The 23,582-nt window shown below is 37.6% G+C and overlaps 1 protein-coding gene across 2 annotated transcripts in view; it reads left to right on the plus strand.

Moving 5' to 3' along the window:
• ZNF407 (zinc finger protein 407) overlaps positions 1-23,582 on the plus strand; it is a 349,248-nt gene that overhangs the window by 19,843 nt on the left and 305,823 nt on the right. For both annotated transcript variants that reach the window (XM_074899312.1, XM_074899311.1), the window contains exon 2: positions 13,771-18,558. In XM_074899312.1, the coding sequence (XP_074755413.1) occupies positions 13,806-18,558 (4,753 nt within the window). In that variant the 5' untranslated portion in view covers positions 13,771-13,805. The remainder of the gene's footprint in view (positions 1-13,770; positions 18,559-23,582) is intronic.

Below are 23,582 nucleotides of genomic sequence, written 5' to 3' on the forward strand. Positions count from 1 at the left end.
TTACATGTTGTCCAGTCTCCAGTTCCTAAATTCTCAAGCCTTGGGTCTTTTAATTGGGAGAAGCCCATTTTTACATGTTATTTTGTCTATTGTTCATTTTTAAGATGTGCTGGTTTGTTTTGTCTTGTCTTTTCTCCAATGCTGACAGCTTCGTGCTGTTCTTACTCATTTTCAGTTTATCCCGTTCCCAGTTGTACAGATGACTCCAGGAAATAGCAGTAAGCTAGGGAGGTTTTCCTTCCCAGTCTGCCAGCCTGAACCTGGCCCAGGTCAGCAGCAGCTGGAGGTCAGTACCTGGCACGCATCTTCCCAGGGGCTGCAGCACAGCCAGCTGACCCTCTCCCACCGCTTTCTCCAGGTGGAAGATGGGTCTGAATTATAGCAGATGGCCCTTATTTACAGATTTAAGTGGCTAAGCATTGAAGTTTTTAGTATGATTGCTTTTTTCCTTCTCTCACATCCTTTCTTGCCTTCCTCCTAGAACAGATTTTTTTTTTTTTCTTTAAATTTGTAAAAGGAAAAGTATACCAACTATAAGTATCAAGTGAAATTTTACAGCTGAGTTATAAATTCCAAAAACTAGGGGGTTTATAATGGAAATGCTTATGGGGGAGAGGGGAGGGTATGCTATAATACATATGTAACCTTTTTTCCCTCTCTTTAGTGAATAGACCGTTTAAACTAAATTAAGTAAAGGATATAAATTCTGTTGTTTCATTTTTTAATAGTTCATGGCTGATTTTATAGATAAAAATTACATTTAACAATAAATATGAAGAAGAATTTATACAGCCTGTTCTAGTTTGATATGGAACAGCAAATCCATTTCTCTGTAGCTGTAAAGAAAATTCATTATAATGTCTTTGATTGTAAGAGATGGCTTCATTGTGATTAGTTACACTGATAATAAAACAACCTTTTTACAAATGGCGCAAGATACATGAGTTCTCATGTGTCTGCCTTTTAATAGCATTGAATTTGTGCATTTGCTACCTTTATTCTGTAATCCTTTTTTCATTTATAATTGGGCACTTTTAAAATCTACAAGTTATTGAAAATAGTGTAATATAACAATTTTTCTTTTGAAGCATTCTGGAGAAGGCATTATTAATGCAGCTAAGCATTCTTAATTGTGGAGTTTTCAAAATAAAACCTAATTTTAATTACAAAAATGTGTTTTTATGTAATTTTGTTCAATTCTGAATAAGAAATTTTGGGGGTAAAATAGTGAAATCTGGATATCTGACATTGCTTAAAAATGATTTGGAAAGTACCTAAAGAAATATCTTGATTTTCAAATGCACTGTACCTATTGACTTCAGTTGGATTTAGACGTTTGTAGGTATGAGAGTAATTTAGAACACAGGCAGTGGCATTTAGGATTCCTACTAAGCAATTGAGAGTCCAAGCATATACATTTGGGGGGGGGGCAGATTTTGTGAGGAATCCATAGCCGTTGAAGGAGTATTTATTTATTTTTTTCCATTGCACATGCATCTAAGAATATTTAGATCTCCTTAGCACAGTAGTGTAGAACGAGTTTGATGAGAAAAGCATAATGGTTGTAATAAGGACCTTTGCATATTTGTATTGCTTTGATTTGTGCTGTTACAGCATTTAACCAGTACATTTTTTTGTATTGTTTGGTTTATAGAAATAATATCAGATATTAGACTCTGGAAAATTGCTGCATATGCTACAAAATGATATTTTAAATTTTAAAATTGAATTACAGGGCCACTCTTAGAAGTGAATTCCTTTCCTGCTTCATATAAAAAGCAAAAGAATTTTGTGCTTTAGAATGAGGAAGACTGCAGAGCCAACAAAACCGAAGTTGTATTTGATTATCAAATATTTATGGAATTTACCGGAAAGGGAAAATCTGAATTATAGTGCTTGGGAAAAATAGGATGTAATGCTCAAGTCTTCTGGAAAATACACAGTGGAACAGTACACTTAACATTAGGTTTCACTGTAAAGGACATAAACCAGTATTTTTGCTCCTGTTATCTGTAAGCTTTAATTTTAGACTGTTGTCTCTTTTCCATTGATGATTACAGCTAGAAAAACTGTGGCAGTTATTAAAAGTGTTTTCCCAGGATGAATACCAGGAAAACGAGCACTGATGACTGAAATACAGGACTAAATACTCTTTTTATGACCTGAGAGAAAAATGGGCTATGCTGGCATCCTTTGCTGTAGGAAGCAGCTCATTTGGCTCTCAGTCCGCTTTCCGTGCCCACATTGCTCCATCAGAGGAATGGTCTGGGGCTGCGATTTGGGCTGCTCGGTCAGCTGAGAGCGCAGCGCTGGAACTCTGCCCTGTCTGAGGTGGGGAAATCTGACTTTGTGTCCTGGCTGTGCTCTGCTGTGATAAATTGCCACACAGGTCACCCACAAGGGTGAGCTTGTGGTCCTTCAGATCCTGGGGACATTTGAGCTGAGCAATAAGCCTACTTAGTAATATGTCAATTTTTTTTCTCCCAGGAAAGCATTGGAGCAGGTGTAATTTCTTACTCTAGTTTGGTCTCCGGGTACTTGCCTGTGGTTGCCACAGAGTATGTTTTCTGTGTTCATTAAAACCTATTGATCTTAGGAAAGTTTGTGGGATTGATTTTAAGTCGGTGCTTTTCGGGGAATTAGTAGTATTTTTAGCAATAACACTCTCTTAACGTGTTCCCAAGAGAGAGTCATATATCGAGGAAATACAGAGGCCGTGCACACAAGTTGCAGCCCTGACCCAGCTCCTGAGGTCCCCTCGCCGGGGCAAGTGTCATGTGGTCCCGCTGCAACCTCCTGCGATGCTGGGAGCTGCATCTGGGAAGGGTCCAAAAGCATGCTTCACTCCCTGCCTAGGAGGGATTTGGGGAGCAGGAGGCAACACCTGGGGCCACCAAGTTGACCATCACATGTCTTCCCAGCCTGCAGAAGAGGAGGACTGTGGTGCTATCCTGATCATGCCAGCTGCCAGCCAGGTTAGCAGTGGCTCTGTGTGGCTGCCAGGCTCCTGGGGGAGAAGGAGACTACTCACTTTGGGCTCCATCACTTATATTTCCTGGGGGGATATGTTTGATAGTGTGGGTGCCGACCAGAGATTCGAGTTTGTGATAAACCAGCAGCTGAAGGAAATGCACTGTAGTCTTGTGTAGCTGTTAACACGGTGCACTTCAAAATAATGAGAGGATTTTGCACACTAGATACCCAAGTACAGAAAACTAGTAAGCAAGTTGCAGCTCTTGTATTATATAACAGAATGAAGCTGCATAATTTTTGTAGATATTAGAGAAGTGGTCAGGTCCCCAACACAACTGTTCCTAATGTTACACTGCATATGCTGTTCCTGCAGGAGAAATGACAGTTTTAATTGCCAGGTGAGTCCTTGTTTGGGAATGCACTTGAACACATGTGCCTCACATCAAGCCTAAGAGGAATCCTGCTGTCATGGTGCACATGCTTGGGCATATTGCTAGTTCTGGGAGATAGCTGAATTTCAGGGACTGATTTAGGTAGACACCAAATTTGTTGCATTGAAACAGACACAGGGGGCAATGGATGCTATTGATAAGCAGCAGCATTTGAAATCTTCATGGTATTTGTTCTCAAAGTATCAGTACTGTGAATGCTTTGGACAAGAGGCAGATGGGGGTTTTATAGGTGATGGTAGTGTCAGCAAGGGGCTGTCCCTTCTCCTCAGTTCCTTCCCTCCTTCAGTTCTAGCTGGGTAGGGCCTGTCCTGGGGAGATGTGGTTTCACTGTACAGGCTGTGGTACAAGGTGGGCGCTGATGTGGCATTCCCTGGTCCTTCTCTCCTGAGTGTGCAGAGCCTTTTGCTGTAACACTGTCTCTTCCCTTGTTCACCCCTGCTCTTTGTCCACTAACCAAGAGTGCGTTTTGTTGGGGAGAAGTGGGAGCCTGCTGGACCTTCAGTGTCTCATCTGTCCTCTGCTGGAGCGAAGGTAGTTTTGTAGAACAGTTTTGTAGCTACATGCTGTAGCTGTGGTGAAGGGCTTGAGGATGGGGAAGAGGCTCCGTGTTGTGCCATAATAGTCACTCTTGACTGGTATCACAGGCACCACAGGAGTCACGAATTATTTTTGTATCATATGTTGCCAGTGCTTGTACTCACGATGCTACTGTTACATCTATATGCCTCCCATTTCTGTCTTGCATTATTTCCATCTGTTGACATGGACTGTGATGGAAATCAGAATAAAATTCAGTGGTAAACCCTTGAACTATTCAGAGTGTGGAAGTACGTAGCTTTAAAAGGTGTTCAGCTGAAGCATGAGTTTGTTCACCTGAAAGCAAATAACACTTGTTAGAGAGGAAGCCAAGCTTTGCACAGCTGTGCATGGTTTAAGTCTTACTGATGATCATCTGAGGTTATTGAGGAAAAAAAATCCCCCTATGTGTTGCGGAGGAGATGGCAGCACTATTGTGATTGTTTGCACGTATTATATGAAACCATTAAGGAGAAAAGGTGTGATTTGACATGCAGCTTTCCCCCTGCACGTTAAGGGTTTATCCCCTCTGCAGCTGAGATCTGTGTACAGCTATCCCCTTTTAAGACTAATTTTTAATGATAGAGATTAATTTCTTTTTGTTAGAGATCCGGTGACACAGAGAAGTAAAGGCTGGTTCTTACGCTTTGCTGAAGTGTGCTGGGGGACTAATGTGTTGTGGCAGGGATTTGTGGCACAGAGTCCTTCTGAGTACACCCTGGTGCAAGGCAGCCCCCCACTTCCTTCCGCTGTGCTTCTCCTCTATCACGCTCTGCCTTATTTAAGCAACCGAGCTGGAAAATGAAAACTGAAAAGAAAGTTGGTTTCATATGTCTTGTTGGATTGAGCTGAAATACTTCCAGTATGCTCATTTCTATTTGATTGGACAGAAAACCAGGTTTTGTCTTTAATAGTTACATTTTGGAGAATGTCTGTGTCTACACCAGTAATACGGTAATTTCATATATACATAAGCATATGTATTCCAATGAGTATATACTCTAACTGATAATAGTATCAGCTATAATTTCTGTAGATATGCTTACCAAAAGAACACATAACACTTTTCTGTTTGATCTGCTTTTCTCAGATGAAATGCAATTCCTTCCTTGTGTAAAGTGGCCACCAGGTGTCATCAGAATGCTTTTATTTTTATTAATTTCTCCTTTTCTTTCGAAGCATATATGTACTTTGTATTCTTCTCTGGAAACTTTGTTAACCTACCACACAAATAATCCTTATTTATCCTTATGTTACCTGTTCAGACAAAAACTCATGCAACGCTTTTCAGCTGAGCTACATCAATAGGCAGCTGACAAGACGAAAACTAGATGCACAACAGAGAAGCATGTGCATATATACACAGATTACTACATGCCTTCTTTGCCTCAGTAAATTAAGAGATGGTGATAGATACTGTAAGATGAACCATGTGGACCTGATTTACCTTAGTAGAAAGTCATTAAAGAGCTACAGGCGAGGCAATTAAAATGATTAGTCAGAAAATACTAGTATTTAAAACATGTTAAATTTCCCCTTCTACTTTCTGCCATTTTCCATCCTTAATGCCTTTTCTACAGTTTTGGTGTCCTGACTTCACAATGTATTTGCTGTGGGTTTTTTTAACATTTTAATTAAATTTTTATTTAATTTAGCTGTGAATTTTTGGCCTACTTGCATTAACTGTGGATAAAATACATTCAAATTATTATCAGCCTACCTTTAATTTTAAATGGCATTGGTTAAGTTCTTTTTTTCATATTCAGTGAGCTATGGCTCAGTGAATGGCTGGGTAATATCTAAAAAATGTTCAATATCACCTTCTTTTTTTTTTTTTTATAAAAAATGAAGAGAATGTTTCAATGCAAATAATTTTTTTTTCCTTCTTCCCTGCAAGAAAAAAACTTGCATTTTTTCCTGTTTGTACTTCCTCTCTGCATCTTGGTTCAAGTTACTCAAAATAACGGGTTCTAAGCCAGCAGAGAGTTGGCAATTTTTGTTGGTCTTTTCACCTGTGCTGTTGCTGCTACCTTCTCGAAGCCACTTAAACTGTGTTAGTATACAAATGCATCCTAGGCTGTGATGATGAAGGACTCTTGTTGCTTTTTGTATGATATGGTAGTTTAAAACAAGGGGCCAAGAAAGCCATCTTTTTGGTTTAATTTTGAGCAAAGGTTGATGGAAATTTAGTACATCTCGGCAAGTATCAAACACCAGAATAGCCATCTAGGAAGTTCATACTTCCTATATTTTAAAGGAGAACAGAGTCAGGGCTTTGAGGACCAGGTTTCTAGGGTAAAATTTCCAAGAGCCAGTTTGCAGGTAGCAGCAAATTCAAATTATTTTTATTTTTTTCTGCCAAAGTGCAGGAAAAAAATTACAACTTCCAACATTTCTTTTCTTTCAGGTATCAGTGATAGTGCCTGTGTGCTTCCTTTGATGAATTCCAGCGTGGTCCACTATACATAAGAAGGTACTAAAACCTATGGTAGGAAAGAGATAAAAATTGCATTTACTTTTTGCTTCTCTATAGTTTTAATTGGTGAAGTTGGTGAGAATTGCATCTCACATGAAACCATGTCATTCTGAGAATTTCCACAAACTGCAGGACTCATTACTGTATGTGAAAAACGAACATTTCTTTAATGGACCTGATAAACTCTCTAAAGTGTTTTGAGAATACTTAAACAGTGCTTTTCGTCCATAAATATCACAGTACTATATGAATATGATTTTTCTTGGATCCTCAGGAGGTTCTGTTGAATATTTTTATTGCTATTGTTATTTGTATGCCTTGCTCTGGAAATAGTAAAAATTCTTTGAATTTACAATTCAAAATACATGGACATTTTTAAATTTTCAAAAATTGAAAATCTGGGGGTTATTAAACAATTTTTAGGAGAAACTAGTGCATTTCCTCTTATTCTCTGTCTTGAACACACATGCCTATTGATTCTGACAGCACTTAAAATGAGTGTGTATCTATGTCTTTATTTTTTGACTTCCTCTTCAAAGCTGATCTTATCGGTGGTCTCTGCTGCATTTAGCAGCATTCAGCTCTTTCTGAAGTGAGTGGATGACGAACTAGGAAGCCTACTCTTTTTATCTTCATCTTTTTTGGGGTAAATTAAAGAATATATTCTTTATGTCAGGACTTTCAGTGGTTTGGAAGCAGAAGCAAGAAGGATGTAAGTAGTATTGCAGGGTGCCTTTCTCCGTTATGCCATTACAGTTCTTTCTGATGCTTGCATGAAAATGAAGTTAAGGGTGCGGATAACTTGCTGTTTTCAGTGATACACGTGATGACTATCAGTGGGCTTTTTATTTTGTTAAATTATTGTAGATACATCAGTGTGGAAGTTTCAAAGTCTTTAGTCTTTGAAAGCCCATAGCTTGTTTGGAAATCTCTGTGGAAGTCCTGATGCCCTAGGAAAATGAGTGGCTTTACATGAAGAACAGGCTCACAGTGCAAAGCTCAAAGTTACAGCATTCTTGAGCTACAAGGGCAAATACATGTTTGTAATGGATGGCATCAAATACTCCCCAAAATAAAGGTGGTCTTTGTTCCATTTGAACCAACAACCATATTGTCTTTTGTATTCCATTATTGAGGAGACTATTCACTTGGACTAGTCTCTCTGAAGGAAGTGAGGTAAGTTTGTAAGGCCATAAGACAGACCTATGATTTGATTTAGGAAGGATGTTATGCCCTTGAAAATGAGATGTTTATTTGACACAAAGGTCATATGTTGAGATGAGTTGTTCATATTCAGTTTTGTGCAGGCTATTTAAGGAGCTCATTAAAATGATTTTGCTTCATTGTATCCATGATTTCATTGAAAGAATTAATTGTCTGAAAAAGGAGAATTTTTACTGGAAAAAAAAAAAAGAAACTCAGTTTTCCATATGTCACATCCTTTACAAACACTGCAGACTGGGTACTGAATACTTGGAGACAATAGTATTCTGACTGAGAAGTGCTTTGGGAATTCTAATGCCAGGATTATCATAAAACGTAAAAACCAAAGTGGAATTTAGTACTTGTAAGTATACTTTGTTTGGGTTCTTCTGTACACATCCCCTATCCCTTCCCTTGAAGTGCTGGCATATGAACGAAAAAATGAGTAAATAAAATTGTATTGAACATCAAGTTAAGAAACTTTGCAGTGCATTACAGATTTATGGATCATTACTAAATTGCTTGTCCTTTTGATCTTAATTTAAGATTACTCCTTTCTAAATTTCATCTGAGGATTAGAGCAATGCAAGTTTTACATTGACAATCTTAACTGCACTGTCTCCACCTTTTGGCATAGAGGAATTATAGACTCTTTTTTGGACCAGAGCAAAAAAACCACTCAAGTAAAATGTTCTCTGTTTCCATCAGAGAAAAATTCTTCTGTCAGCAAATGACTGATGCTTTTGTATAGAACTGTAGCAGATACTATATCAATATACAAAAAAGCTTTGTAGGAAGAATACAAAAATCTGTGTTGTTATCTGGTAAAGCATGGTGGTGGCAGCTCAAGAAGTGGTATTTTTCTCATTTTTTGTGTTAATTTTCTTCATAGATAGTGAGATGGTGCTGAATTGTGACTGTAGGATGTCTTTTAAATTAGATTAAATATGGAAACAAAAACTCCACGATTCTGACCATTTGGAAATCCCAGTGCATGAAAGAGGAGAATCTTTAGCTATATTGGTTTTTGTGACACAGCCGAACTATTGTGTGTTATGCACTTGTACTTTAAAAATATGTGTCTCCTCATATATTCTGTAAAGATTAGGATATTTGGCCTGTGCAGATGTAACATATGTAACATTTTGCTTTTGAGGATCTTAAAAACATATTTCACTTATTTCAGATACTTGGAAAATTATTGAAGAAAGGCGCTACATTAAAGGCTTAGCTTCTGCTTCCAGTAGAATTCTGAGCTTAGTTTTTTCTGAACAAAAATGTTGAGGAGGACACAACAAGTTTCTTTCCAAAACTAAGAAACAGCAGTGTGCTGCAAAGAACCTTAAAATGTGTTCAGTAATGTATGACTGTCTTCAACCAGAAGAATTTGTTAACCTGAAGCTAATGTGGCAAATTAATTTTTGGTCATATCCTTTAAGAATCTGTTCAGCTATACTTGATTTATATGAACATTAACAAAAGATTTATGTTACAAAAACTCAACCCACTTTTGAGTTAGAACAGCTTCATTCTGAACATCAAATACGATGTTGAGAGTGCACTGTTTGACAGAATCGGGTTTTAAACTATGGAAATACTGAAGATTTGACTCCTGTCTGCTTAGCTTGGGCTTGATTCTGTGCTCTGGTGTTCTGCTTTGTTGTACCTGGTGACACCATTGGTGCAGTCTTGGAGCCTATATAAACCCTTTCTGGTTTATTTATTCAGTACACTAAGCGGTTACATATTGTTGCACCTTAGATATCCTTGTAAAAACATAACTGGAATCTTTAAATGGTGAAGGTAGAAGAAAAAGCATGAGAGGTTGCATCTTGCATTGTTTTTAATTTTGTTGGTCCATGAATAAGGTAGTTTAAGAACTGTTCTTCCCCACTTCTACTGCTATATGGGTTTGCCAGCATTACATTGATATCAAAAGGCTTACTCAGTCACACTAAGTGGAGTTTGCTTTAAGCATGTGCTTAATCTGCTGCAGCTGCAGACGGTTACTTGATACATCTAGAATGTGTCTTAGGTTACCAGCTGATTTAATCAAATTCCAGATGCTGATTCTTTGCTTCTGATGATGTTCCCTGTGCCAAACTAAGGTTTGATCCAAGATTAATTTTGCAAAAAGAAAACCATTTAACCTTATGTATCATGAGGTCACTGGGACTGTACGAACTTGGATTGCTGTTGATGTCTTCTCTGATGCATTGGTTCCTGTAGTAATACCAACTGTAGGCTAGCCCTTAATTAGTGTAGTGACTTGATGAGAGCAGAGGTGAATTTGTTTATGCAGGCTGAGGATTAGAACCACCCAGATTTGTGACCAGTTTGTTGCTTTGCCATTGTCCTCCTGTCCTGCGGCAAGTCTGAGAAGGCGCTTTCAGGAGAGAAGTTTACAGCAGAGGAAGCACTATAGGCTCTAGACAAAAGTTGTCTAGCAGCTTGTGGTATGCTGAATGCATCCTTCCAAGCAGCAATAGTTACTTGTGCAATAAATCCATGCAGGAAGCTGAGAAGAGATCTGCCCACAACCCCCTTTGGGTGTGAGGTACCACTCTCGCATCAGGGTAGCTGAGGCATATGGTACTGAAATTGTGTTAGAGACACAGCGGTGTTATCTGAGCGAAGATCATAGTGGGGAGAAACAGACATGGTTCAGTGTTGTGGTCTAGATCTCATCTGAGATGTGAAAAACTGACCACAGCTCAGCAAATTGCTGGCTGTGGTCCCAGCAAACAGTAGTAACAGTAGCCATTGTGTCTACCTCAGAAGATGTGCTCTTGTACTAAAGGCAACTTTAAGAGAGAACTACAAGAAATTGAAGGCAATTTAATGCCTTCGATTAATTAATATAGGGGTAATTTTAGAGAAACAACAGCAACTGCCTCATAGTTGTTTTCTTTCTGGATTATGGTTTCATGCAATCACATACTCCCATGTAGTGATATTTTGACACAGTTTATATGGAAGTGGCACTTTGGGAGGTGTGTGCAGGGAGAGATTATTTTCATGAACACTCAGATGTGAGGCAGAGATGAAACTGGTAAAGGTGTATCATTAATTGTTGCTACACCTAACTTGTACTGTACAGCTGAGAGTTTTTGCCTTGATAATACTTGTTCTTAGTTGTGGGGATAGACATGAGACTGTTGACTTCCAATAGGAGTACTGCCTGTAAATGAAGCAGAGTGCATCCCCAGTCTGTGCATTCGAAGTTTATAATGAAATGAAGGCAGAGATAAGTGTCTCCATTTACTGTTGACTTGGAGAACTGGAGGAATTAGTCAGGAAGGCTGGGGTATAAGGCTCCTTTGCATATTTATATTACATATGTGACTATTTTAATTTGATACTGAAATTATTGGCAGCACCTATGAGATTTGTGTCTTGATTTTTTTCACTTGCCTAGCAATTAGTTTGTAGTTGTGACTACAAGCATTTTGCAAAGATAAAATAAGGGATTTTTTTTTTTTTTTTTTTCCCTAAGCACTTGAGAAAACCCTTAATTGGTGCAATAGAGTTGAGTTGATGACAAGGTTAGAAGCCAGAAGTGGGACTGCAATCCAAGATTTTTGATAGAGCACAGAGCAGGATGAGCTTCTATTGGAAAGTTAGTGAACAAATACAGAAAAGTAAGGCTAAGCCTGCAGATACTGTATGCAAATAATCAGCCATCTTTTTTGAGGTGTGTGGTTAGCTAGCGGAGATGAGCTGAATGTGTGCTGGTGTGGCAGAAAAGGCATGTTCTGAGACTGCTGATACCTGCCTCTGACAGCTGGGAAGCATCCACCTCTAGTGATTACTGTATCTCTGGCTGAAAGTGGCTTGCGATTTCTGTCAGAGGTTGATCTAGGTGTGACAGTGCTTTAAGGTTTAAATCAAATTATAGGATGGCCTTAAATGGGCATAAAGTGTGTCAGAAGAGAGTATGGTGTGGAGCTACTGGCTCCCTGCTTCTTAATATGTCTTGTATGTATGAATTTTTGTTGATAGAGAAACCCCTAATTATCGCGATACAACCTTGGATAGTGGAAATTTCCAGTGCAGGTATTAGTTCGCTGCTGGACAGGTTCTCTGATAAATCAGATGATCTGAGGGGAAAATATCCTATAAAGAAGATGGAGAATTGGTTTGAGATTGCAAATTGTCTTGTACAGCAAAGATAAAACTGCTGTTCTTCCCCAGGCCATGCAAGGGAAGAGTGGTCAGGTCTTGGTGGTGTTCTGGGAACCTGTCATGGAGGTGCAGCGAGGCAAAGGACACATGGCTGCTTCATGAAAACAGTTAAGGATGGACTTGTGGCACTCATCACTGAAATAATTTCTTGATATTTACCAAGTTATAAAAGTAAAGCTGTACTGCAGTTAAACAACATAATTTTAATCTGATCTTTTTTTCTGTATTCCAAACAGTGCTCATAAACCTTTTTCAGGGTAAGTTTGCATTTCAAAGGCTTCATCCCCCTCTGCTATTAATCGTTGTAGCATTTTTGAACATACTGACAATATGGTGGCTTACACCAGCTGACAATATAGACCTGATTGTTTTCCTTCTCACTAATTGTCATAGTTTCTATCATGTTTAGTGAACAAAGAAAAATAATAGTGTATAACAATCAGAAAAGCACAGTTAGAGAAGCAGTATCTGGATCCTCCAAAGGGCTACTGTGATCTAGACGTGATTATTCTCGTTATTTAGGTTTAGCTAGCTTGGTATAACTTTGGTCAGTACTTTAGCTCAGTGAGAGACCTACAGTTGAAAAACTGCTCAACATATGCAGCTACTGTGCACTCAATTCCTTATAGGCCTTCCATGAATTATTATTAAGCAGAAAAGGATTTTTGTACTTCCATAGGTAATAAGTCCAACTGATTTGAGTGTATTTCCCCAGTTTAATACTTTCTTACTTTGTCCTCAAAAATAAGCATAATTTTTTTTTTTTTTTTTAGCATGTACTTGAATAGTTTTTGGTACCCTGCCTTGTCTGTATCAACATTGCAATTACTTAATCTTGTCAGGAAGTACTTACAATTGTGGTCATGGCCTCATTCAGTGGGTAACGGAACAAAAAACTGGATACTTGGATCTGCAGAAAATTGATGTTTAAATCATAGTGTAAAGCACATAGATAAACATTTAGTATTTAATCATCTGTTAAAATGAAATGCATTTTCAATTCTCAATCGCTTCATATCAAAATGAAAAGGTAATAAATGTCAAGATTTGATTTCCCACCCCCATCCCTCTTATAAACTGTTTTGGGAGCATCAGTTTTCTAGTGGTAACATCTTTTTGGGAACAGGAAGGTCACACCAGGCAGTTGAGGAAAAGCTTTTGGTAACTGGCCGTGAACAGTTAGAGTTTGTGCTGTGGTTCAGAGATGCTGCCCTTCTCTGCACTGCTATTTCATGACCTTTTTTTTTTTTTTTTTTTATCTGCCTCCCTCCCCCCTCCTTGGGAAATGAAGTTTTAGAGGATACTTTAGGAAATACGGGGAACTATGTTTGTAGCATATTCTTTTTGAACATGGCTCAATTTTTGTTTTCCCCTCTTTCTCTTAACAGGTGACGTAAGCAGAGGAAGGAAAGAAAGCTTCATACTTACAATGTTTAACATTTAAGTTGGCTTTGTATGGCTTGTTGTTGCAGTCATGGTTGTTTCCTCCTTGGAGCTTTTAAATTGGGGAACCTGGATTTCTAGTTCAGGAAAAGCTGAACATCCCATACCTGGTTTCCTCAAAGCTATTAGTGTTTTGTGTCCTAAATATGCTTCCAGAAACAGGTTAGGCTTGTCTGCCCAAGTTATAAGCATGTAGTAAATTACTCAATTACACAGAATCTACTGAAACTAGTGCTCACTCACATCGTGCTCATCACAGTGAGATCTCTGTAACCAAATGCCTAAAAGTTGGTTTAATTTTTAGATGTCATAAGTTTAGACACCATACTGAAAATGTAGCTTCATATCTTTCATTGTGTCTTCCTGCCATGGTTTTAATTTGCGATATTGCTTTTCTTTGACTTGAGTCTTTTAACTTTTGGTTGTGTATAAAAGACTAATAATAATTCTTTTGTTTTATAGGTACTAAGCCAAATGATCTACAGTTGATAATACCCATGTTAAGAATGGATGGGGAGGAAAATAAGAAGAGAGATGATGTTGATGAGAGTTTACAAACTGAGCTGACAGAAGAATCCCAGAGAAATACATCAGGAAAAAATGCTGGATGTCACTCTTTGTCTCAGCAGAAAACGAGGCTTACATCAGATGAAGTGCTCAGGGACCTTGAAAAGAAAAGAAAAGAGAATCACACAAACAAAAGGGCACTGTTAGGATCACCAAACCTGAATGTTGTTGAAGCAGACAATCCTGAAAATGTCTCCAGAAAAAGAAAGCAGAGTTGTTCAGAAGACATGAAAGACAGTGAAAGGAAATTGCACAAAGTCGTAGCTGGAGAAGCAGGTAGTATGGTAGCTGGAGCAGTAAAGAAGGAAGGTGTCACCAGTTGTCTTGGTGATGACGTATTTCATTCAAATTTTCTGTGCCTACACTGTGATTTCAAATGTGCTGATGGTGCCATACTGAAAATTCACAAAGAAAATAAACATTCACAAGAGGTGCCAGCTGCTGTTCCTGATAAGTTATCTTCAGAAGAAATGAGTGTTGGCTATATGATTGGAAACATATACAAAGATCTTAAAGGCAAAATGAGTGATCAGGGTTCACCTTACTGCTCTGATATGGAAAAGCATAAACAAGAAGGCCCCTCCAAACAATCCAAAGAACAAACATGCCCTCAGTGTAGTTGCATAGCTGAATGTAGTTCAGCATTACATATGCATGTTAAGCAAGATCATGGGGAATCCAAGATATTTTGTTGTGATCTTTGTGGTTTTCAGAGTGCTGAGGAAAACCTCCTAAATTCTCATTTTCTTGGAAAGACACACCTTCGACGCCAAAATCTTGCTGCACGGGGAGGATTTGTACAGATATTGACAAAAAAATCCTTTAAAAACCAACAATCTACTGCAACCAAAGAGAGGAATGTCAGAGCAAAACCTGGAACCAGTAAATTAAAGGCAAGAGCTGCTGGTGCAAAAGAATTAAATGTTTGCAGTGGACTGAAAGGCTCAAAAGTAAGCTTGTCTAAACAAAATGATGGCCCTGAGCTTGTTGAAATGATACCATCTTCAGATGTTTCCACTGAAAAAATAGATACTGTGGCAGGAGAAACACTGCTTTCTTGTGGTATAGAAGGAAATTATGAAGTCCATACTGGAAAACCAGAAATACCAGGACCCTCAGAAAATATCTTGCAGAAGACAGAACTCCCTCGAACTACCAAAAAGCTAGTTAGTTTAAAAATAACAAGGAGATTTGATAGATCAGAATATAAAAGAAACATTGTCTTGTTAAGATCTTCATTTGGACAGAGTAGGTCTTTTAGATTAAAAAGGCAGGTTAAAAGAAGGTACAATTTGTTGGGTAATAGTAAGAGAGCCAAGTCTGAAACTCAGAAAGTACACATGAAGTGCATCTCCAGAACACCGCTTAAACTTGGTGATTCAAGCCCTGTCTCACATACAGAACTGGAAACAGATGCTAAAAGTAATTGTAATACTTTTTCAGAAATTCAAGATTTTACTGAAGATAAGCCAAATACCTTTTCTTCCAGCGCTTCAGATACTAAAGATTCTGACACACTTCCTGCTGATCATGGTGTTCTTCATACTTGCACTGATTGTGGTCATGTTTTTCAGAACAGAAAAAGTTTGGAAATTCATGTTGCAAAGCTTCACACAAAAAGGATCCAGTTTCATTGTCAGATGTGTAGTTATTCCTCTGGAGTCAGGGAAGACATGAAACAACACTGCCAGGACAGTAAACACCAGATGGGTGGTTGTAGCTTTAATTGTCAACTCTGTTCATTTACCAGCTTGAATGTGATCAGCCTTCGAAGCCATATGAGTGAAGTGCATAATATGTCCCATAGTTGTCCAACTTGCATTCTTTTTTTTCGAATGGAAGAAGAGCTGATATATCATCAAAAAAATGAGAAACACGATGGTTCATTATTTCAGCAAGCTATTCCATTGAGTAACAGTGATCAGACCTTGCAAGTGGTAACTTTTGCTGACTCAGTATCAAACAGTAGCCAAAATCTTGCAAACAGAATGGAAGTATCAAAAGCAAAAACTCCAGAGTCTTCCTTCGTAAATCATAGAAATGAATTAAAGCATTCTGTTCTGAATAAAACCCAATTTCAATGCAAGAAGTGTTTTTATAAGACAAGATCTTCCACAGTTCTTACAAGGCACATAAAACTCCGACATGCACAGGAGTATCACTTCCTTTGTAAAGCATGTAATCTTTACTCACTGAGTAAGGAAGGAATGGAGAAGCATATCAAAAGAAGCAAGCACCTTGAAAATGCCAGGAAAAACAACATCGGGCTGCGTTTTGAAGAATGTATTGAAAAAGTTTGTGTTGGTGTTGGTGGTATTAAAACAGTGGTGGATCCTTCCATTTCTGGGAGTGGGAATACAGAGTTAAATAAAGAAATTATACATGTTTCATCCTCTTCTGTGGAAAACATATCGAGAAATAAGGAGTTCCTTCCACTTGATCAAAGGATTGGTGAAAATGAATTGATTTTAGCTAATGCACCCAAAAGAGGGAAACCCAAAGGCACTATTTCTAGGACATGTACCCATTGTGGTCTTTTGGCCTCCAGTGTTACAAATTTGACTGTTCACATCAGACGAAAGCACAGTCATCAGTACAGCTATTTGTGTAAGGTTTGCAATTATTACACTGTAACCAAAGGAGACATGGAACGCCATTGTGCAACTAAAAAACACAAAAGTCGTGTTGAAATAGAAGGACATGGAAAACAGAACTTGGAGATCATCGTTAGCCCTGAAGGAGGTAATTTTGAATCCATGAGCAAGAAGGTTAACAGCCCCATGACTGCCTTGTATGAACATGCTGAGGATGGTAGCCAGTCATCATATCTGGAAAATTCTGTCTTAGACAATCAGGAAGTTGAGCAAAGAGATGCTGAGCTAAAACTTGTAAATGCCAGTGGGCTGCCAGATCTGGAACATGCTACTAATCCATTAAATATAAGCCATCGTGTATTTCTGGAACCAGCCAGGATTAATCAAGATGGTGACCCATGCTTCCAGAGAAGAGCAATGGGTGCAAATGGCAACAAGTGCGTACACTGCAGCTTCATTGCTCATTCTTCTTCTTCTTTAGAGCTGCATGTGAAGCGAAAACATACAAAACAATTTGAATACCACTGCATGGCTTGTGACTACTATGCTGTTACTCGCAGAGAGATGATTAGGCATGCAGCAACAGAGAAACATAAAATTAGAAGAGAATCTTATGTTTATTCTTCTTCTGGGGAGGAAGCAACCACAGCAGATATCACCAAAGAAGGCACTGCTTTGTCTCAAGAGGAGCACCGTCACAGTGCAGGAGGATCAAAAGCTGTTTTAGGTGAAATAAAATGTGCCAATGATGCAGCAGAAGTTGATCATATGAATAAAAGCTTAAGTGAGTGTACTGTCTTAGGTGAAAATTCATCTCCAGGAATGCCTAAAGGCAGCAGTTCCCAAAATGCAGAAGGTGAACTGGAAGGGGAGTCTAAAAATGGAGGAGAAAACCTTTTTTGTGAAGGATTCCAGCAAACTTCTCAGGAAGTATCAGTTCAAGAAACAGGCACTTGTGAGTTGCAGAAAAGTAGTCATGGCCAGGAGCTGCTCAACGCAGATGATGATTGCACTGCAGAAAATGAAAATAGATCAAGGAGCACAAACTTGAATTCAGGAAGAGGCGAGGAAAGCTTGGAAGCAAATAGAGAAAACCCTGAAGTAGAGTGTAGAAACACAGACATTCTCAAAAAAATACCACTGAAAAAAAATAACCCACTTATGCTAACTCTTCCAGAAACAAGTAGTGCAGTAGAGCAATCAAATTTTGCTGGAAACATTGGAGAAATGGTACAAAATATACATAGTTTGGAGGGTGACAGAAGTTTCAAAGAGGATCCTACTGGGGAGGAGGAAGAAGCCCTTATGGAAGCACAACATGAAGCAGAAGTAACTATAAATAACAATGTTTGGGAGGCAGATGGCTCAACAGCTGAGGGCACGCAAGAAAGTAGTAATGAGGCTCTAGGAACAGTTATCATTGCTGATGATAAAGGAAAGGCAATGCAAAATTTTGGCAAGTTTGATTCTTCTATAGTGAGGATAAAAAGTCACCAAGATGGGGAGGCCACTGACCATTCTGCTGAAGGACAGATGTCAGGTGGAGTGAAAGCTAGTGAGCTCACAGCAAAAGCAGACCCTTCACCAAGTGGTGGGAAAAAGAAGAAGTCAGAAGGAATTTCCCTTGGGGAATCGACACGTATTCGCTGTGATGACTGTGGTTTTCTAGCAGATGGTTTGAGCGGACTAAATGTTCACATAGCCATGAAACATCCTTCAAAAGAAAAACATTTTCATTGTTTACTCTGTGGAAAATCATTTTACACAGAGAGCAACCTTCACCAGCACTTGGCCAGTGCTGGGCACATGCGAAATGAGCAGGCAAGCGTGGAGGAGTTGCCCGAAGGAGGAGCTACCTTTAAGTGTGTGAAGTGCACAGAGCCCTTCGATTCAGAGCAGAGCTTGTTTCTTCACATCAAAGAGCAACATGAAGAGCTGTTGCGGGAAGTGAATAAGTACATTGTGGAAGACACTGAACAAATCAACAGGGAGAGGGAAGAGAACCAAGGCAATGTCTGCAAGTACTGTGGGAAGATGTGTAGAAGTAGCAATTCCATGGCCTTCCTAGCTCACATCCGTACCCATACAGGTATGGAAACACTCTCTTTGCAAGTGATCTCTTTCAAACAGAGTGAATTACACCATTAGTCTTTTTCTGCTTGTTAATCTTTTTAACATTTCTTATGAACTGGCAGTCATATTGCCTGATGAGCCCCCAATGAAATTCAAAATTACCGAAAGGGGTATGAAAATACAGTGATCAAAGGGCAGAAATGTAAGAACATTTTAAGCACAGTCACATCTTCTGCTTTTTGTTTCGTATAGATTTCCTTCTCTTTAAATTGTAATCACAAATTCGTTCTTAAATTTATATAATGAAGCAGTGGTAGTTTGAGAGAACAGTTAGCTGTTCTTTCTCATTTCCTGTTCCTTGCAGTTGTTTAATATCCAAATTGTTTATTTCATTTCAATTCAGTTACACTTTCAGCATTACATAAAGCTTCAGGATAGACATCTGATATTATATAATTTCTAAATAAATAGCAATTAGAAGCAGCAAGAGGTTTTTGTAGAAAAAAGTTATGGGAATTAGAATTGGTCAGCCTTTTTGGAAGGTAGTGTGTAATGTTGATGTGGTGCACAGCGATGTAGCATCTGATTTAGTTTCTGCACTGATCACACTTTCAATTCATTTTTATGTTTAATTTTAAGTGGAAAATTTAAAAACATTTTTGTAGAAAAATGCATAAGCTGCAGTTCTGAATTTATGTAAAAATTCACTGCGATGTTTCTATAAACCTGCCATACATTCTTTATTTTAAATAGACAGCTTTTCTAAATCACTGAGCTCTGCTTAGACAAGTGGTGTCTCCATGGTTGAATTTATGAGTGGATTTGAATAATAAATTCACATTTCAATGAACATATTTTCATTAAAACTGTAAGGTTTATTTTACTGTACTTTTAAATAATGGCTTATTATGGAAGCTATAGTTTAAATTCATGCAGTATTTGAAACTTAGTGCATGGTTACAAGGAAGAGAACAAAAAGGTAAGAAAAAAGGAACATAAAAGAATGGTAATTCCTGGCATAATCTTAAAATAGTTTTGTAAGGTTTTTTATGAAAAGGCAAGGGCGTGACTGGACAAAAAAGTTTAAAATTAATCTTGAGGAACACGGACATTGTATTTCAAACCTTTCAAAGTATTTTACTATAGCTGCAGTATTCATGTATACCAATAACTCACATACTTAATACTTTCAGCATTACTTCTATCTTGTCAATAATGTAGTTATCTGTATTGCTTCACCTAATATCCAACTTTGAAAGCAGTGTTAAGTCTTCAGAGGGACGCTTGTGTTCACATGGTCAGAACAGCTGTATAAGCCCTTAATATGCCCTCTTACGGCAGATAAAACTGAATAAAACTAAGGGGGAGGATGCTAATGGAGCTCTCTTTAGAATTCTTTATGCAACTGTCTGGTCAAGACATGTTGCTTATAATTGATGTGTCCATTACTTGAATTCTCTTGTAATTATAGTCAATAAGTCTTGTAAATGTGTTAAAGCTCACTAAAAGCATACAAATTCAAGAACAGAGTAAGGCTAATAATTTAAAATAATCAATGTAGGCATTTCAGCACTTAATTTCCCTTGTGTGTTGATAGCTGATCATTCTTAATCCATTAAGATTTATTTAGTCGTTTACAATGCAAAATAGGTTTGCACTGGTCACTTGTGCCATTTGAAAATGTCCACCAGGTTAAGTGCAGAATGTAGTCCATTAGTCTTCCTTGACTATATGTATTAATTGCATTTAAAATCAAGTTAATGTGGATGTGAAAGTGAGGTAACTATCAATATATGACAAAGCAACCCTACTTACATAAGTTACATCATTGCTTGTAACATTTAGTAAAAGTTAGTGTACTTTTTAACGTCTTGTGTGTAGGTCTGATCATAAAGTATATTTTTATTGTGCTTTTGGATGGCCCTAAATATGCGAAGCGGTAAAAGAATACATTTCACTTTGTAAATCATTTTTTGGTGGTGCATGTGGAGAAGGTATAGAAGGATTACAGAATAGAGTTTTGTCTGCCCTCTTTCTCATGGCACCTTTAAATGAAACACTTTTATGCTTTGCTTCTTCACATAAATAGTAATGCAGAGACTTTTATTAATAGTTAATGGGAAAGAAGTCTTTCTCTTCCAATCTTTATTTTCATATTTGTGATTTCTTCTGTGTCTTACAGAATCTTTTCTTCCAATCTGTATCACAATGGATGCAAATATTTTTAGGTTATTGGGAGTGGTGGCAGAGGGAACTGGCTTAGTCCACCAACTGTATATAGACTGGCTTATAACATTGGTGAGGCAAAGTACAGTATTTCTAGTTTCTCATCTGTTCCAGGGTAACACCTGGTATATAACAGCAGAGCTGCGCGTTTTCCTATTTATTGTTCTGATTAGGTGCTTTTTTAAAAAAATTTGTCTTCAGCATCCAGATGTGCATATATATGTTTATATACATATGTATGTGTAACCATGTCCAACTACTTGCCTTTTTTTTTTTATTAACTGGTGATGGTTGGGGGGGGGTGGTGGTGGTGGTGGATGGAAAAGTTGCAGAAAGATACAATTAAGGATTTCCATTAATAGAAAAATAATGTTTCAAAATACCGTTAAATAATGTAGGAGGTTTTCACATTGCAAATGAAAGGGAAGCTTTGCTAGAGAGGAGATAACAAGTAAGTCCATCACATGTTGACAAGTGAAAATGAGGAAGTGTAAAGAAAAATAAAAGGAGTAGTGGAGGTGGAAGACTTCTTAGTTCACAATTGATGGAGGTCCCATAAACTTAATTAACAATCAACATCTGAGGAAAAATCACCTGCAACCACATCATCTTTGTTTTGTTTTTCATCAGATTTATCAGTTCACTTTAAGTGTGGTATCTTACTCCCCATGTCCTAAACACAGGAGGAAATGGTATGATGTGGCTCTACTGACTTCGCATTGGGCCTGAGCTAGGGACACAGCTATGCCTGCAGGTGCAGATGATGTTGCCTTTGGCTGGCTTAAAGCTGAGGCAGCGATTTTTTTCTTATAGTTCTGGGTCTCTATTGTCTTGATGTAAAATAAGGACTATGAACTCCAGTCTTTTTTTGTAAAACCATAGCATGGTTTGTGTCTGTCTGACCTGAATTCTTAAATTTAGTCTGTTTTCAATTTGGTGGTTTTTTTTTTTGTTCTCTTGTTAAGAGCCTTATTGCTTACTGCTACCATCAGAAAATGTACCCTTTCTTTCCATGCCATAACATAGCTAAAGTAATTCTGTTGCCATTTTTTCTTTTTTTTTTAAAAGTCATTTTGTTGGAAAGATGCTATATTGAAAGTTTTTTTTTTTTCATTTTTTGGTGAACTAAAAGCCAAATGTGAATCCAGTATTACAACATTTAACACAGCATATGAGAACCACTGTAGTTTGTGATAAGTATGGCTAAGAAATGGTTAATTGCTTCAACATTGTTTCAGATAGCATTATGACAAATACGGATTTTTTTTCCCCTATTTAACTTTTAGTTTAATGTCCTTAAGTATAAAATTTTGAGTTGTTCCATCCAAGAACATAACAGGAACAAATTTGGCACCAGCAACCTAAAAGGGAGATGCATTGCTTTTGTTTCAGGTGATAAGTACTGACTGGAGCCTGCCAGCACTTGAATTTTCATGGAGTTTCAATTGAGATGTTAACAGATATTCAGCTCTGGATCTGAGAAATAAATAAAAAAACCTCAAGGCCTCAGTGATTTTTGGATGAGAGCAGTCAACAGAATAATACATTTCTGTATTTCCAGCACACTGTAGCTGCGATTGGTCTGAGCATGAGTTCTTCACAGAGGAGTCATGTAAATGGAAAACAGCAAAGGTCTTGTATGGAAGCCCTGTGGGACACCTGCAGTAACAGAATGAGGAATGAATTTACAATTTAATCAGTAGGAGAGAAACTAAAGGAACATAGGATTGAATCCACATGGTATTTGAATTCTATGACAAAAAAGAGCAGTGTAAACACCAGTAGATTTAAAAGAATCCTCTCCAGCTGTGGCCTTGATGTTATTAATTGTTCAATTAGTCTTTAAGATCATAAATTAAAACATCAACTTTTAATATTCTTTTATTTAATGCAAAAATAGCCTTTTTTTTTTTTTATTTGCATGGGTCTCTATAGAATGCAGTGTTGGTTTGAAATGTCACCAAATTAATGATTAATTTAGTTTTATCAGGATCATTTAAATAAACTGGGGATTTCAGTGTGATTGATAGAATGTGATTGCTGTTAGCTGCAGTCTCAACCTGCTTTTGATATTTAAACATATAAAGCTGACTAGATATAACCATTCAGGTGCTAAATATATTTTACATCTACTTCCAACAGTAGAAATGGAAGTATTAAGAGATCTGGCTTCATTGTCATTGAACTGTGAAATATTCAACCTTGTCTGCCCGTGCTTAGTACTGTTGACTTTTTTATTTCAGTTAGAAGATTAAAATTAAATGCTTCATTTTTTGTCAGCTTTTTGGAATTAAATTGAAATTTAAGACTCTAAAAACTTTTACTAAGATCCTCAATTTCACCAACAGATTCTTGGAGGATATTCTGTTTTCAAGGGCAAAGCAAAAAGGTTCATTGATCAAATATGATATAGTGCAACATTTTTCTTATCAGAGCTCTTTATGTATATTTATTAAAGATCCCATATTTCACATTATGCTTAACTGTATTGGAAGAAGTGCTTCACAAAACATATACTAAAAATAATATGGAGACTTGGTGACCATATTGTACTTACTTTTAACTGCATTTCTATGATTTTGATTTATTGATTTAAGGATTTAGTGGTCAGAAAATTGGACAGTGCTACAGCATGCTTTAGAATGGTGTTGCTGTATAATAACATGGGGACTGACGTGTGCCCATTTTAACTATTTCAGTAAAAAAAATATTTTTTTCATCCTCAAGAGAGGATCACTGTTAATTAGGATAGACAAATAGTTCGACTTTTTGCTGAACTGTCGTGATACAAGAAATAGGCTGGTACTTCTTCCT

Source organism: Athene noctua, chromosome 2, assembly GCF_965140245.1.
Source record: "Athene noctua chromosome 2, bAthNoc1.hap1.1, whole genome shotgun sequence".
NCBI classification, from domain to species: Eukaryota; Metazoa; Chordata; class Aves; order Strigiformes; family Strigidae; genus Athene; species Athene noctua.